At 48.5% G+C, this 16,316-nt stretch overlaps 1 protein-coding gene across 1 annotated transcript in view; it reads left to right on the forward strand.

Moving 5' to 3' along the window:
* Window positions 1–16,316, forward strand: part of LOC119421928 (COP9 signalosome complex subunit 1) — a 116,860-nt gene that overhangs the window by 98,710 nt on the left and 1,834 nt on the right. The window contains exons 9-10 of the mRNA XM_037689292.1: window positions 6,944–7,081; window positions 7,162–7,296. Of these exons, the coding sequence (XP_037545220.1) occupies window positions 6,944–7,081; window positions 7,162–7,296 (273 nt within the window). The remainder of the gene's footprint in view (window positions 1–6,943; window positions 7,082–7,161; window positions 7,297–16,316) is intronic.

Below are 16,316 nucleotides of genomic sequence, written 5' to 3' on the forward strand. Positions count from 1 at the left end.
TATGTGTGTGTGTGTGTGTGCATGTTCGTTTTCCTTTGTACAGCTCTTTGGTTGGCCTTGTTGCGGCTTTAAGTGCTCTATAAATACCATACCACTTTATTTATAAAGCACTTAAAACAGCAACAAGGCCAACCAAAGTGCTGTACAGACAAAACAACAGGTAACACACAAAGCAAAATACAAAATGAGGCCAATCAGAATATAGACAAAAAACGATGCAGATAATGACGACAAACCAGTGTGGAGCATACAGGATCAAAACACAGATCATCTTGTGTTGAAAGCTATTGAATAGTAGTGAGTTTTTAAACGGGACTTGAAAAACCGAGAGGGAGGGGGCCTGTCTGACAGAGGTAACTCGTTCCAGAGTCTTGGTCCTGCTACAGAGAAGGCCCTGTCACCTCTGCGCTTAAGACAAGTTCCTGGAACTGTGAGGAGCAACTGGTCCGCTGACCTCAGGGAGCGTGGTGGGACGGTTGTAGCAAATCAGAGAGATTGGGGGGGGGACTGTGCAGTGATTTGTAGACATACATGAGTATTTTGAACTGGATTCGAAAGTGAACCGGTAACCAGTGCAGTGAGGCCAAAACTGGTGTAATGTGCTCTCTTTTGCCTGTACTGGTTAAAAATCGGGCTGCTGCATTCTGGACCAGTTGTAGTCGTGCAATGGAGGTCTGACTGATACCAAACAGGAGCGAATTGTAGGAATCAAGCCTAGATGTAATGAATGCATGTATTACTGTCTCCAGGTTCTTTTTGGACAATATGGGCTTCAGTTTAGACAGCCGCCTCAGTTGGAAGAAGCATGATTTAACGATCATGTTTACATGATTGTTAAGCTTCAGGGAAGGGTCCATTATCACGCCCAGATTAGTGACTCTTTGTTTTTCTGACAGGGTTAGAGCGGAGAGGTCGATGCAGTGGTTTGTGATCGTGTCGTTGGGAGGGAACAACATGACTTCAGACTTCTTTTCATTGAAACTTAAGAAATTCAAAGCCATCCAGTCCCTGATGTCAGCCAGGCAGTTGAGCAGCGGTTGAATAGAGCATGTACCATTGTTTCTTAGGGGGAAGTAAATTTGACAGTCATCAACATAGAAGTGGAAGGGCATGTTGTGTTTCCGGAAAATAGCACCAAGCGGCAGCAGGTATAAAGAGAATAGGAGGGGACCCAGTATAGACCCCCTGCGGAACCCCCCATTTAAGCTCTGCCTCTGTGGAACTAAAATCCTTGATGGAGACACAAAAGGATCTGTCAGTGAGGTAAGATCTGAACCAATTGAGGGCTGATCCTGTGACGCCAACCCACTGCTCCAACCTAGCAATGAGGATCTCATGATCGATGGTGTCAAAGGCAGCTGTGAGGTCCAACAGGACAAGCAGCACAGAATCACCGGTATCTGTGAATCTGAAGATGTCGTTAAAGACCTTCAGCAGGGCAGTTTCAGTGCTGTGGAGAGGTTTAAAGCCAGATTGGAAAAGCTCAAAGATGGCGTACTTTTTTCCAGTACTTTAGAAAAAAATGGGAGTTTGGAGACAGGCCGGAAGTTGGAAACGACTGAGGGGTCAATGTTTGGTTTTTTTCAGGAGAGGCTGGACAGCAGCATTTTTAAAGGTTTTTGGCACCACGCCAGTGGATAAACTACTGTTTACTATGGCAAGAATGGACGGGCCTAGAGTAGGAAAAACTTCCTTTAGTAGTCGAGGGGGGACCACATCAAAGGGGGAACCAGAATGTTTCAAGCTGCACATGACCTGCTCTAGAGAAGATAGAGTGATGGGTTCAAAATGGTCAAAAGGAGCTACATATTGAGGTGGGATGGATGGGTCATGAGTTGGAGGGGAAATGAGAGCCCTGGTGGTCGCAATTTTTTCCACAAAGTAATGTAGGAAGTTGTCGCACAGCTCAGTCGAGGCTTCCAGAGGTGATGGTTCAGTGAGGTGGAGAACAGAGTTTAGGGTGGAGAAGAGGACACGTGGGTTGTGAGAGTTTGAGGTAATTATATCAGAGAAGAATTTTGATTTAGCAGCTTTTACTGTTTTCTGATAACAGCGCCAACTCTCTTTAAGTATCTGGAAAGAGACCTGAAGCCTGTCTTTCCTCCACTTTCGTTCCGCCCTCCTACATTGCTGCCTAACGGCCTTGGTGACGTCACTCAGTCAAGGTTCTGCTGTGAGTTTTGATTTTTTTGGTTTTAACAGGTGCAACATGATCCAGAGTCTTTAAGCAGACAGAGTTGAACTGGGATGTCAGCTCCTCAGTGGTGGTGAGAAACACTGGGGCCTGAATTATCATTTCAGAGTTATAAACATCAGTGAAACGTGTGGCAGTGAAGTGGTTAATGGTCCGGGTGCGACGTGCAGGAATGCATGGCTTATGAGTTAGATGGGTGAGGGTGAACTCAAACCGGACTGGCATGTGGTCTGAAAAAACATTATCACCAATAACAAGATTATTAACAGTCATATCATGAGTTAAAACAAGGTCCAGTGTATGTCCACGCTCTTGGGTGGGCCCGTTTACATGCTGAGTTAAATTAAATGAGTCCAATAAGTCTAAAAAGTCCTTAACCAAGGGCTTCTCAGGACAGCACACGTGCAAATTAAAGTCACCAATAATGTAAACATGCTCATATTTTGGTGTGATTTCAGCCAAGAAGTCCGAAAACTCATTTATGAAATCCTTGGACCGAGGTGGGCGGTAGACAAGTGCAAATAACGTCGGAGGCGAGTGGCCGAGTTCAAAGATGCTCAGCTCAAAGATGCTCAGCTCAAAGATGCTCAGCTCAAAGCTGGCGCGGGAAACTGGGATGGGCAGTTGTTTACAGTCAAAAGTTGCTTTGAATATTGTTAATAATCCACCACCGCGCCGGCCTGATGGCCGCGGGGCGTTAAAACACAGACAGTTCGGTGGCAGTAAATCCGTCAAGGCGCTGGACTCTCCCAGAGACATCCAAGTCTGTGATGCAGAAAATGTCCTGATCATACTGTTGAAAGTAGTCCCTGAGGATAAAAGTTTTGTTGGTAACAGATCTTGCGTTGACCAAACACATCCGGATATTGTTCAAAGTAGAGCCAGCAGCGGTGGAGTTAGCGCGCGCTAATGGCCGCAGGTTTTCAATAACAGCCCCTCCAGGTGGGTCCGAGCTGCGCAACGGCTGACAACTCGCGCTGGTTACCTGGTCCGGGCACGCGGGAAGCTGGAGATAAATAAATTGCTATGGTATATATACTAGATAGAGAACTTTACTAATTGGCTTTTATGTATGTGGATGTTCCTGTAAAGTACCCTGAGACATCTTTGTTGTGATTTGGTGCTATATAAATAAACTGAATTGAATTGAATTGAATTGAATAGGCATCCAGCATGTTCAGAATCAGTTTATTATTGCCATGTCAATGAACTAGGTTCACAAACTAGGAATTTGCTTCGACATAAGGTGCGAATAGTAATAAAGTAAAATAAAGTAAAAATGAGAACATTACATAAGACATAAGACCTGTGTACACCCACAAATAAAGTAAAAATAAAAACATAACATAAACATGTGTACACCCATACAATAGAAAACAATAAAAAAAACTTGGAAAATAGTACAGATGGAGTATTCAATTATAATACAGATGTAATGTGACCAAAGCAGAAATTATGAGGGAACATTATGAGTGTTCAGGAGTCCAACAGCAGAGGGGAAGAAACTGTTCTTATGGTGGGAGGTTCTGGTCCGTATGGATCGAAGCCTCCTGCCTGAGGGGAGTGGTTCGAACAGACCATGTGCAGGGTGAGCAGGGTCAGCTGTGATCCGACCTGCTCGCCTCACAGTCCTGGAGACGTACAGGTCGTGGAGGGATAGAAGGCTGCAGCCGATCACCTTCTCAGCTGAGCGCACAACGCACTGCAGTCTGAGTCTGTCCCTGGCAGTGGCCCCGGCGTACCACACCGTGATGGAGGAGCTGAGGATGGACTCGATGATGGCCGTGTAGAACTGCACCATCAGCTTGGCCATCTTCAGCTGTCGCAGGATGTACAGTCTCTGCTTGGCCTTCTTGATGAAGGAGCTGATGGTCGGCTCCCACTTGAGGTCCTGGGTGATGGTGGTGCCAAGGAACTGATAAGAGTTTGCAGTGGTGATGGGGGTATCATTACAGGTGTGGGGGGGGGGGGCAGAGGGGCTGTGGCTTTCCTGAAATTCACAATCATCTCCACTGTCTTCCGGGCATTGAGTTCCAGGTTGTTGCTGCTGCACCAGGTCACCAGCCGGTCCACCTCCCTCCTGTATGCAGTCTCATCACCGTCCGAGATGAGCCCGATGAGGGTGGTGTCATCTGCAAACTTAATAAGTTTCACAGAGTCATGGCTGGAGGTGCAGCAGTTGGTGTACAGGGAGAAAAGCAGGGGGGAAAGCACACAGCCCTGTGGAGATCCTGTGCTTACAGTCCGAGTGTCCGAGACAGCTCTCCCCAGCCGCACGCACTGACTCCGGTCTGTCAGGAAGTCTGTGATCCACCTGCAGGTGGAGTCAGGGACATGGAGCAGGGAGAGCTTGTCTTGGAGCAGAGCAGGGAGGATGGTGTTAAATGCGGAGCTGAAGTCCACGAACAGGATCCTGGCGTAGGTTCCTGGGGAGTCCAGGTGCTGCAGGATGAAATGAAGAGCCAGGTTTATCTACAGACCTGTTGGCCCTGTACGCAAACTGCAGGGGGTCCAGGAGGGGGTTGGTGATGGACTTGAGGTGAGATGAAACCAAGCGTTCAAAGGTTTTCATGACTAAAGACGTGAGAGCTACAGGTCTGTAGTCATTTAGTCCTGTGACACATGGCTTCTTGGGGACAGGGATGATGATGGAGGACTTGAAACAGGCTGGGACGTGGCATGACTCCAGAGAAGAGTTGAAGATCCCTGTGAAGACCGAAGCCAACTCTCCAGCACAATGTCTCAGCGTGGAGGGTGACACAAGGTCTGGGCCTGCAGCCTTATGTGTATTCAGCCTTTTAAAAAGCCTCCTTACTTCATCCTCTTGTACAGAGATAGCAGGGGGTTGTCGGGGGCAGTCCAAACTCGTTAAACCAGTTGGGCTGGGGTTGGTGTGGAGGATGGAGGAATGTGAGTCCATGACTTCAAAGCGTGAATAGATGTCGTTCAGATCGTTTGCCAGTTTGAGATTGTCTTTAGAATGAGGTGCTCTGGGCTTGTAGTTAGTTATCTCTTTCAGCCCCTCCAGACAGAGGCAGAGTCGTTTGCAGAGAATTGTTGTTCCAGCCGTGTGTTGTACCTGGATTTAGCCTTCGACACCTCCCTGCTAAATCCGTACTTCGCACGTCTGTAGTTGTCTCTGTCCCCCTCTCTGAAAGCAGCCTCCTTCTGCTGACGAAGCTGTCTTAGTTTGGATGTGAACCAAGGTTTATCATTATTGAAAATGACTCTGGAGCGTGATGGGATGATGCTGTCCTCACAGAAATGTGTATATGACGTCACAGTGTTTGTGTATTCGTCTAGACTGTCTGTAGAAGCCCTGAACAGGTCCCAGTCTGTGGTGTCCAAACACGTGCGTAGCTCTTCCACAGCTTCACTGGTCCACTTTTTGGATGTCCTCACCACAGGTTTTTAGAGCTTCAGTCTCTGTCTGTATGCAGGTATGAGGTGAATCATCTCATGATCTGAGAGACCCAGGGCAGCACGAGGCACAGCACGATAAGCACCGCTCACTGTGGTGTAACAGTGATCCAGCGTGTTCCTTTCTCTGGTCGGGCATTTAATAAACTGTTTATATTTAAGTAGTTCATGCCTGAGGTTTGCTTTGTTAAAATCTCCAAGGATAATAACAAGGGAGTCCGGAAAAGTCCGCTCTACACTCGTAATCTGGTCCGCGAGCGCTCGCTCAGCCTTGTGCACGTCCGCGCACGGTGGGATGTAAACAGCGGCCAGAGTGAATGAAGTGAACTCACGTGGAGAGTAAAACGGTTTGCAGTTTATGAAGAAATATTCCAGAGAAGGAGAGCAGTGCTGGGAGATCACTGTCACCTCGGAGCACCAGGCATTGTTGATAAAGAAAGAGACTCCTCCGCCTTTTGTCTTTCTTCCGGAAAGTTCCCGCTGTCTGTCACCGCCGAGGAGCTGGAATCCCTCGAGATGGAGCACGGAGTCCGGGGTCTGCTCGTTGAGCCATGTCTCCGTGAAGCACAGCACACAGGAGGAGGAAAAATCACTGTTCCTTCTCATCAGCAGCGCTATCTCGTCCATTTTATTGTAGCGGGAACGGACGTTGGAGAGGAATATCCCAAGTAAAGGCGTGCGTGTACCGTGCCTCCGGAGACGCACGAGCGCTCTGGCTCTTCTGCCCCTCCTGCGAATTCTCGCTCTTTTGGCCAAAAAGTGCACAAGTTCTGCAGCAGGCACTAAAAAAACTGGAGTAATGTCCTCATGGGTTGTAATTCTGATGTTTAGAAGCTCCTCGCGTGTGTAGGAGCATACAGACACATGATTAATGCACCAAAACAGAAAAAAACAGAGCGCACCAGAATGCCAGGGCGACCGTACATGGCGCCATCTTGGTCATCATCCTTGGTCATCATGTTCTAATTATACAGGAAAAAAAGACATGAAATAATCAAAAAAGAAGCAGAATACACAAATTTGGAAAAAAAACACACATGCACAAGGAGGTAGGGAGTACTAGATTTATGACAAACAACCATTTACACTCTCACTCAAACCTACGGGCAATTTAGATTTACCAATTAGTTTAAATATAATGTTTTTGATCGGTGTAAAGAAACCAGAGCACCTGAAGAAACCCCACAAAGAAGCATGTAAACTCCACCCAGAAAGGTCCCTGACTGGGGTTCGACTCATTTTCATGAATGATAATTTGACATGTATCATAAAACAGTTCACACATGCTCTTTTCCTTGTTGTGTTACAGTTTAATTGTTGTGTGTTTAGTATTTCAGCCCATATGTATCAGCTGACATGACTAAGATGGCTCAGGCTTTCAACACCACAGTATCAGCTCTGGAAGATGAGCTCACCCAGCTGATTCTGGAGGGTCTCGTCAATGCACGAATCGACTCCCACAGCAAGGTATAAAAAAAACTGAAGGAAAGTCGACAGGAGCTTATCTTCTGTTTAAAGATTTGTAAAACAGTATGTTGTGCCTACAGATTTTATATGCAAGGGATGTGGATCAGAGGAGCACCACATTTGAGAAATCTCTCCACATGGGAAAAGAGTTCCAGAGACGAGCAAAGGCTATGATCCTTCGTGCTGCTGTGCTGCGCAATCAGATCCATGTCAAGGTAAAAATGGAACCGGTCTCTCATGAGGGAGTTCACCTCTACACATCAGCTGAATACCAAAATGACAACAACAAAAGTAAAATAATTATTTCATTATCAGTTTTTAGGCATCACATGGTTCCACCCAGTGTCACAATGACGCTTATCTGTGATTGGGGGCCCATTGCTATGGGCCATTCAGTTCTTGTACAAGCGGTGCAGAGTTTGGTTCTGATTGCCGGCAGTAAGTCAAGACCCCTACATGGTGGGATTTGGATTCCACCAGAACTGCCCGTTGTCACAGATTCTGTTAATAACCTTTTATGGAAAGAATTTCTCGGTGCCGTCAGGGGGTGGAGTGAGTTCTGTTTAATGGCCTCAGAATTTCATTTCTGCTATTTGCAGATGATGTTTTCCTGTTAATGTCATGTTGCTGTGATCCTCAAACCTCACAGGAGAGGGACCAGACAAAGTGCAGCCCAAAGACCCCTATGAAGCTTAAAATGAATGGAACCAATGTTCCCTTGCCCGGACGTGGGTCACTAGGGCCCCACTCTGGAGCCGGGCTCCAGCCTGGATGTGGGGCACGCTGGCGAATGCTTAGTGGCCGGACTTTTACCCATGGAGCCCGGCCAGGCTCAGCCCGAAGAGGAGAAGTGGATCCCCCTTCCCATGGGCTCACCACCTGTGGGAGGGGCCAAAGGAGTCGGGTGCAATGTGGGATCGGTGGTGGCCGAGGGCGGGGACCTTGGCGGTCTGATCCTCGGCTACAGAAACTGGCTATTGAGACGTGGAATGTCACCTCTCTGGTGGGAAAGGAGCCTGAGCTGTTGTGTGAGGTTTAGAGGTTTCGGCTAGAAAGTCAGACTCACTTTGACACATGGCTCTGGCTCTGGAACCAGTTTCCTTGAGAAGGGTTGGACACTCTTCCACTCTGGCATTGTCCCTGGTGAGAGAAGCCAAGCAGGAGTGGGCATACTTATTGCCCCCTATCTTGGTGCCTGTATGTTGGGGTTCACCCCGGTGAACGAGAGGGTAGCCTCCCTCCACCTACGTGTGGGGGGACGGGTTCTGACTGTTGTTTGTGCTTAGGCGCCAAACGGAAGTTCAGATTACCCACCCTTTTTGGAGTCCTTAGAGGGGGTACCGTAGAGTGCGCCTCTTGAGGATCCCCTTGTTCTGCTGGGGGATTTCATCACTCACGTGGGCAATGACAGTGAGACCTGGAGGGGTGTGGTTGGGAGGAATGGCCCCCCTGATCTGAACTCGAGTGGTGTTCTGATATTGGACTTCTGTGCTTGTCATGGATTGTCTATAATGAACACCATGTTCAAGCATAAGGGTGTCCATATATGCTCTTGGCAACAGGACACCCTAGGCCGCAGTTTGATGATTGACTTACAGTGAGGAAAATAAGTATTTGAACACCCTGCGACTTTGCAAGTTCTCCCACTTAGAAATCATGGAAGGGTTTGAAATTTTCATCTTAGGTGCATGTCCACTGTGAGAGACATAATCTATTTTTAAAAAATTGGAAATCACAATGTATGATTTTTAAAAACAATTTATTTGTGTGTTACTTCTGCAAATAAATATTTGAACACCTGCCAGTCAGCAACAATTCTGGCCCTCAAAGACCTGTTAGTCCGCCGCTAAAAAGTCCACCTCCACTCCACTTATTCTAAATTAGAAGCACTTGTTTGAGGTTATTAGCTGCATAAAGACGCCTGTCCAACCCACGCAATCAGTAAGACTCCAAACTATTAATATGGCTGACCAAAGAGCTGTCCAAAGACACCAGAGACAAAATTGTAGACCTCCACAATGCTGGAAAGGGCTACTGGGCAATTGCCAAGCAGCTTGGTGGAAAAAGATCAACTGTTGGCGCATCCATCCATCCATCCTTTCTTCCGCCTATCCACAGTCGGGTCGCGGGGGTAGCAGCCTAAGTAGGGAGGCCCAGACTTCCCTCTCCCCAGCCACTTGGTTCAGCTCCTCTGGGGGAATTCCGAGGTGTTCCCAGGCCAGCCGAGAAACATAGTCCCTCCAGCGTGTCCTGGGTCTTCCTCTGGGTCTCATTCCGTTGGGACGTGTCCGGAACACCTCACCAGGGAGGCGTCCAGGAGGCATCCTAAACACATGCCCAAGCCACCTCAACTGGCTCCTCTTGACGTGGAGAAGCAGCGGCTCTACTCTGAGTCGCTCTCGGATGATCGAGCTTCTCACCCTATCTCTAAGGGAGAGCCCAGACACCCTGCGGAGAAAACTAATTTTGGCCGCTTGTATCCGAGATCTTGTTCTTTGGGTCACAACCGAAAGCTCATGACCATAGATGAGGGTGGGAACGTAGATCGATCGGTAAATTGAGAGCTTTGCCTTTTGACTCAGCTCTCTCTCTTCACCACGACAGACCTGTACAGCGCCTGCTTCACTGCAGACGCTGCACCTATCCTCGTATTGATCTCGCGTTCCATTTTTCCCTCATTCGTGAACAAGACCACAAGAAACTTGTACTCCTTCGCTTGTGGCAGGACCCCCTCCCTGACCCGGAGAGGGCACTCTACCCTTTTCTGGCTCAAGACCATGGCCTTGGATTTGGAGGAACTGATCGTCATCCCGGCCACATCACACTCTGCTGCGAACCACTCCAGCGAAAGCTGTAGATCACGATCTGATGAAGCCAACAGGATCACATCATCTGCAAAAAGCAGAGACGCAATCCTAAGGCCACCAAAACTGATCCCCTCAACATCTTGGCTGCGCCTAGAAATTCTGTCCATAAAAGTTATGAACAGAATCTGTAACAATGGGCATCCTTGGCGGAGTCCAACTCTCACCGGGAACAAGCCCGACTTACTGCCAGCGATACGGACCAGGCTCTGACACCAGTCATACAGGGACCTAACAGCCCATATCAAAGGGCCCGGTACCCCATACTCCCAGAGTACCCCCCACAGGGTTCCTTGAGGGACGCGGTCGAACGCCTTTTCCAAGTCCACAAAGCACATGTAGACCGGTTGAGCAAACTCCCACGCACCCTCAAGACCCTGCTGAGGGTGTAGAGCTGGTCCAATATTCCACGACCAAGACGAAAACCGCACTGCTCCTCCTGAATCCGAGGTTCGACTATCCGATGGACCCTCCTCTCCAGAACCCCCGAATAGACCTTACCAGGGAAGCTTAAGAGCGTAATTCCCCTGTAGTTGGAACACACTCTACGGTCCCCCTTTTTGAATAGGGGGACCACCACCCCGGTCTGCCAATCCAGGGGAACTTCCCCTGATGTCCACTCAATATTGCAGAGTCGTGTAAGCCAACACAACCCTACAACATCCAGAGCCTTAAGGAACTCTGGGCGACTCTCATCCACCCCTGGGGCCCTGCCACCGAGGAGCTTTTTAACCACCTCGGTGACCTCAGCACCAGAGATTGGAGGGCCCGACCAGAGATTGGAGGGTCCGACCCAGAGTCCTCAGGCTCCGCTTCCTCAGTGGAAGACGTGCCGGTGGGATTGAGGAGGTCTTCAAAGTATTCTGCCCACCGGCACACGACATCCCGAGATGAGGTCAGCAGCACATCACTCCCACTATAAACAGTGTTGGTGGTGTACCCCCCCCCCCCCCCCCCGAGACGCCGCATGGTGGACCAGAATCGCCTCGAAGCCATGCTGAAGTCATTCTCCATGTCCTCTCCGAACTCCTCCCATGCCCGAGTTTTTGCCTCAGCGACCACCTGAGCCGCATGTCGCTTGGACTGCTGGTACCCATCAAGCTGCTTCAGGGTCCCACAGGCCAAAAAGGCCAGATAGGACTCCTTCTTCAGCCTGACAGCATCCCTCACCACCGGTGTCCACCACCGGGTTCGAGGGTTGCCGCCGTGACATGCACCGACAACCTTGCAGCCGCAGCTCTGGTAAGCCGCCTCGACAATAGAGGCACGGAACATGGCCCACTCGGACTCGATGTCTCCCACCTCCCTTGGAACATGTTCTAAGTTCTCCCGGAGGTGGGAGTTAAAGCTCCGTCTCACAGGAGACTCTGCCAGACATTCCCAGCAAGCCCTTACAATACGTTTAGGTCTGCCAGGTCTGACCGCATCCTCCCCCACCATCGTAGCCAACTCACCACCAGGTAGTGATCAGTGGACAGCTCTGCCCCTCTCTTCACTCGAGTGTCCAAAACACTGTTAGAGCAATTATTAGAAAATGGAAGAAGCAAAACATGACTGTCAATCTCCCTCGGACTGGGGCTCCATGTAAGATTTCACCTTGTGGCGTATAAGAGATTCTAAGAAAGGTGAGGAATCAGCCCAAAACTACACATGAGGAACTGGTCAATGACCTCAAGAGAGATGGCACCCATGTTTCCAGGGTTACTGTGGGTAATACACTAAGACGTCATAGTTTAAAATCATGCATGGCATGGAAGGTTCCCCTGCTTAAATCAGCACACGTCCAGGCCCATCTTTTAAGTTTGCCCATGACCATTTGGATGATCCAGAGGAGTCATGGGAGAAAGTTATTTGGTCAGATAAGACCAAAATATAACTTTTTGGTCTTAATTCCACTCGCCTCAGTTAGAGCATTGAAGATGGGTCATAGCTAGGTCTTCCAACATGACAATGACCCGAAGCACACAGCCAGGATAACCAAGGAGTGGCTCCATAAGAAGCATATCAAGGTTCTGGAGTGGCCTAGCCAGTTTCCAGACCTAAACCCTATAGAAAATCTTTGGAGGGAGCTCAAACTCCGTGTTTTTCATCAACAGCCCAGAGACCTGGCTGATCTATAGAAGATGTGTGTGGAGGAATGGGCCAAAATCCCTACTGCAGTGTGTGCAAACCTGGTGAAAAACTACAGGAAACGTTTGACCTCTGTAATTGCAAAGAAAGGCTACTGTACTGGAGTGAAAGTGGGGGTCAGCCTTTGCTGTGGACATACGGGCCACTGAATGTAGTAGTATGTCAACAGACAGCTTTGCTGTACCTTCACTACTAATTAATTATTTACAACGGGTTCTTTCTTTTTCGAGTTAAATTAATGCCATGTGACCGAGATAACTGTGAGTATTGTTTAATCAGTGACATGAGACGTTATTTTGTTTGACCCATCAGAAAAATTGCGGTCATTTATTTAACAGAATCAAAATTTAACATCAAAACATGTACACAAGATTCGCTGATCTTGTTCTGATTAATAAAAACTTAGCACACTTTACTAATAAGACAAAAGGACATTTCTGAAGGCATCTAGATGGATTACTGGCAAAATTGAAGAGTTTAAAGGAAGGAATGAAGGAAAGATGTAGGTTTTTGTTGACCAGAATTAGCACGCTTCTTTCAACACCAGCTCAAACCTCCGGTACACTTAGCGCGCAACGACTCGTTACCTTCGCAGAAGATGAATCGGCTCCGGTACCGGGTCCATTTCAACGCTACCTTTCCAGCGTCTCCGGTTAGAGCGGCTGGTCATTGTCAGAAGTCGTGTCGATTTACTCCGTTCAACAAACAGGACCAGCTCCCTTCGAGGTTGTAGGCGTTACGCCCAGGTCGGTTCACAGCAAGGCGCTGTGACTCCGTCAGAGTTCCCACTCTGAAGTGGAATACTCACAGACTCCATGAATTCTCCAGTCCACGACTGTTCCAAGCCTCAGAAGACTGAAGAAGACTGAATAGTTCCAGGAAGTGTCGACTTTTAAGAGAGTCCTCACTTCCGGTCACTTAGTACTTCCTGATTGATTGAAACAACCAACAGGGGGTGGTTCTAGTGATGTCAGAGGGTTATTAAAAGTCAAGAGAGGGTTCAGGAATGTTTAGGAACGTTTAGTACAGACAGAGAAATGTTATGAAGAAGTGAGAGGAACGTAGATGCCAGTGGCAGTTATTTACCGTCTGCTAGGTTTAAAAACGATACAGTTCGTTCTAATAACTTCTTTTCTGACTGTCTCTGACTTTTGACCGACATCACTGACTTCTCATTCAGACAGAAGATCAAAATGCATAATTACTTTGTAAATAGACATTTATCTTGATTTCTAAGTCTAATGAGGTTTAAAAAATCATTAATACTGTTTCACAGTTGATTTAAATGAGTAGTTTACTTTCAACATTAGAAATGATATGAACTAAACACACTTTTGATTATCAAGATATTGTAAAATAGTAATGATAACATAAAAAGAAGAGTGTTCTTTCAATTGATTAATTCAGGATACAATTAACAGTCTTTGGATGAGCTAATTTGTATTTCTGGATTCAAATCAATGAAATAACATTTCCTGTCCCATGAAGGTCTTCAGAGACAGGTTGAGGTCGAGGCCTAGTTCACTACAGTACAAAATATTAACATTGATTTTCACTGGTGTTCAAATACTTATTTGCCGCAGTAACGCACAAATAAATTATTTTAAAAATCATACATTGTGATTTCCAGATTGTTGGGGATTGGGGGAGAGGTACACTACCAAAACTGTTTATAGTGGAGGTTGTGTGCTGTGCTGCTGACTTCAACTCTGTATGTCGTAGGTCGGTGGGCAGAGTACTTCGAAGACCTCCTCAATCCCACCAGCACGTCTTCCACTGAGGAAGTGGAGCCTAAGGAATTTGGGTCGGGCTCTCCAATCTCTGGTGCTGAGGTGGTTAAAAAGTGCCTTGGTGGCAGGACCCCAGGGGTGGATGAGATTCGCCCGGATTTCCTTAAGGCTCTGGATGTTGTAGGGTTTTGTTGGCTTACACGACTGCAATATTTTGTGGACATCAGGGGCAGTTTCCCTGGATTGGCAGACCGGGGTGGTGGTCCACCTATTCAAAAAGGGGGACTGTAGAGTGTGTTCCAACTACAGGGGGATCATGCTTTTAAGCCTCCCTGGTAAGGTCTGTTCGGGGGTTCTGGAGAGGAAGGTCCATCAGATAGTCAAACTTCGGATTCAGGAGGAGCTGTGCAGTTTTCGTCCTGGTCTTGGAACACTGGACCAGCTCTACATCCTTAGCAAAGTCCTGGAGGGTGTGTGGGGGTTTGCCCAACCAGTCTACATGTGCTTTGTGGACTTGGAGAAGGCATTCAAACTGGGTCCCTTGGTGAACCCTGTGGGAGGTACTCCGAAAATATGGGGTACCAGTCTCTTTGATATGGGCTGTTAGGTCCTTGTATGGCCGGTGTCAGAGCTGGTCTGCATTGCTGGCAATAAGTCGGGCTTGTTCCCGGTGAGAGCTGGACTCCGCCAAGGTTGCCCTTTGTCACCTATTATGTTCATGACTTTTATGGACAGAATTTCTAAGTGCAGCCAAGGTGTTGAGGGAATCCATTTTGGTAACCTTAGCATCGCGTCTCTGCTTTTTGCAGATGATATGGTCCTATTGGCTTCATCAGGTCGTGATCTACAACTTTCACTAGAGCTGTTCGCAGCCGAGTGTGACACGGCCAGGATGAGGATCAGTTCCTCTAAATCTAGTCCACAGGCATTCTGGGCCACTGTCCACAGGCGTTCTGGGTCACCCGTCCGCAGGCGTTCTGGGTCACCTGTCCACAGGCGTTCTGGGCCACTGTCCACAGGTGTTCTGGGCCACCTGTCTACAGGCGTTCTGGGTCACCCGTCCACAGGCGCTCTGGGTCACCCATCCACAGGCGTTCTGGGTCTCTCATCCACAGGCTTTCTGGGCCACCGTCTACAGGCGTTCTGGATCACCCGTCCACAGGCGTTCTGGGCCATCTGTCCAAAGGTGTTCTGGGTCACCCATCCATAGAATCCACCCATTCTAGTCTGACTTGTAGGTTATTAAGTCCTCCAACAGGATAAAGACCCAAAACACTCAAGAATGGATCAAAACTAAACATTGGACAGTTTTGAACTGGCCTTTTCAGCCCTAATCTAAATCCTGTTGAACATCTGTGGAAGGAGCCAAAAACATCTGGAGAAGGAGCCTTAAAACCTGACACAGCTGTGTAGTGGTTTCTACATTGAACTTCAATCATTAAATAAAACAATTTGACACTTGTGTTGAGAGCAAAGTAGGGGTTTATTGTGAAATACTGTGGAACTCTGAACACCACCAAGATCGAAATAAAAATCCCCCAATGACTTACTCTGACCTCTCTTTTATACCTCCCTACTTACATAAGGATCTTTATACAAGCACAACATATAAGAAGTTGTTGTTTGGCTTATCAGTATACTCCTTCTTGAGAAACATTTTCCTGGTTGAACGCCTCACATTCTGGTGCCGGACTTCGAAAACAACAATTTTTCTTTCCTATAAGGTAATTTATCTGCTGGAACAGTTTGATCATGAGGAATGGGTCAAAATGCCTGTGGATGCGCAGCCAAGAATGCCTGTAGATGGGTGGCCCAGAACACTTGTGGAGGGATGACCCAGGACACTTGTGGGCAGGTGTCCCAGAACGCTTGTGAACGCCTGTGGACAGGTGGCCCAGAATGCATGTGGACGGTGGCCCAGAACGCATGTGGACGGTGGCCCAGAATACCTGTGGACGGGTGCCCCAGAACGTTTGTGGACGGGTGGCCCAGAACACCTGTGGACAAGTGCCCCAGAACGTTTGTGGACGGGTGACCCAGAACGCCTGTGGACGGGTGACCCAGAACGCCTGTGGACGAGTGACTCAGAACGCCTGTGGACGGATGACCCAGAATGCCTGTGGACGGGTGACCCAGAACGCCTGTGGACGGGTGGCGCAGAATGCCTGTGGACGGTGGCCCAGAACGCCTGTGGACGGGTGGCCCAGAACGCCTGTGGACGGTGGCCCAGAACGCCTGTGGACGGGTGGCTCAGAACGCCTGTGGACGGGTGAACCAGAATGTCTGCGGACGTTGGCCCAGAATGCCTGCGGACGAGTGACCCAGAACGCCTGCGGACGAGTGACCCAGAACGCCTGCGGATGAGTGACCCAGAATGCCTATGGACAGGTGGCCCAGAACACTTGTGGAAGGGTGACCCAGAACGCCTATGGATGGGTGACCCAGAACACCTTTGGACAGGTGGCCCAGAACGCCTGTGGACGGGTGACCCAGAACGCCTGCGGACGGGTG

Source organism: Nematolebias whitei, chromosome 15 (assembly GCF_014905685.2).
Source record: "Nematolebias whitei isolate Nwh7 chromosome 15, NemWhi1, whole genome shotgun sequence".
In the NCBI taxonomy this organism is placed as follows: Eukaryota; Metazoa; Chordata; class Actinopteri; order Cyprinodontiformes; family Rivulidae; genus Nematolebias; species Nematolebias whitei.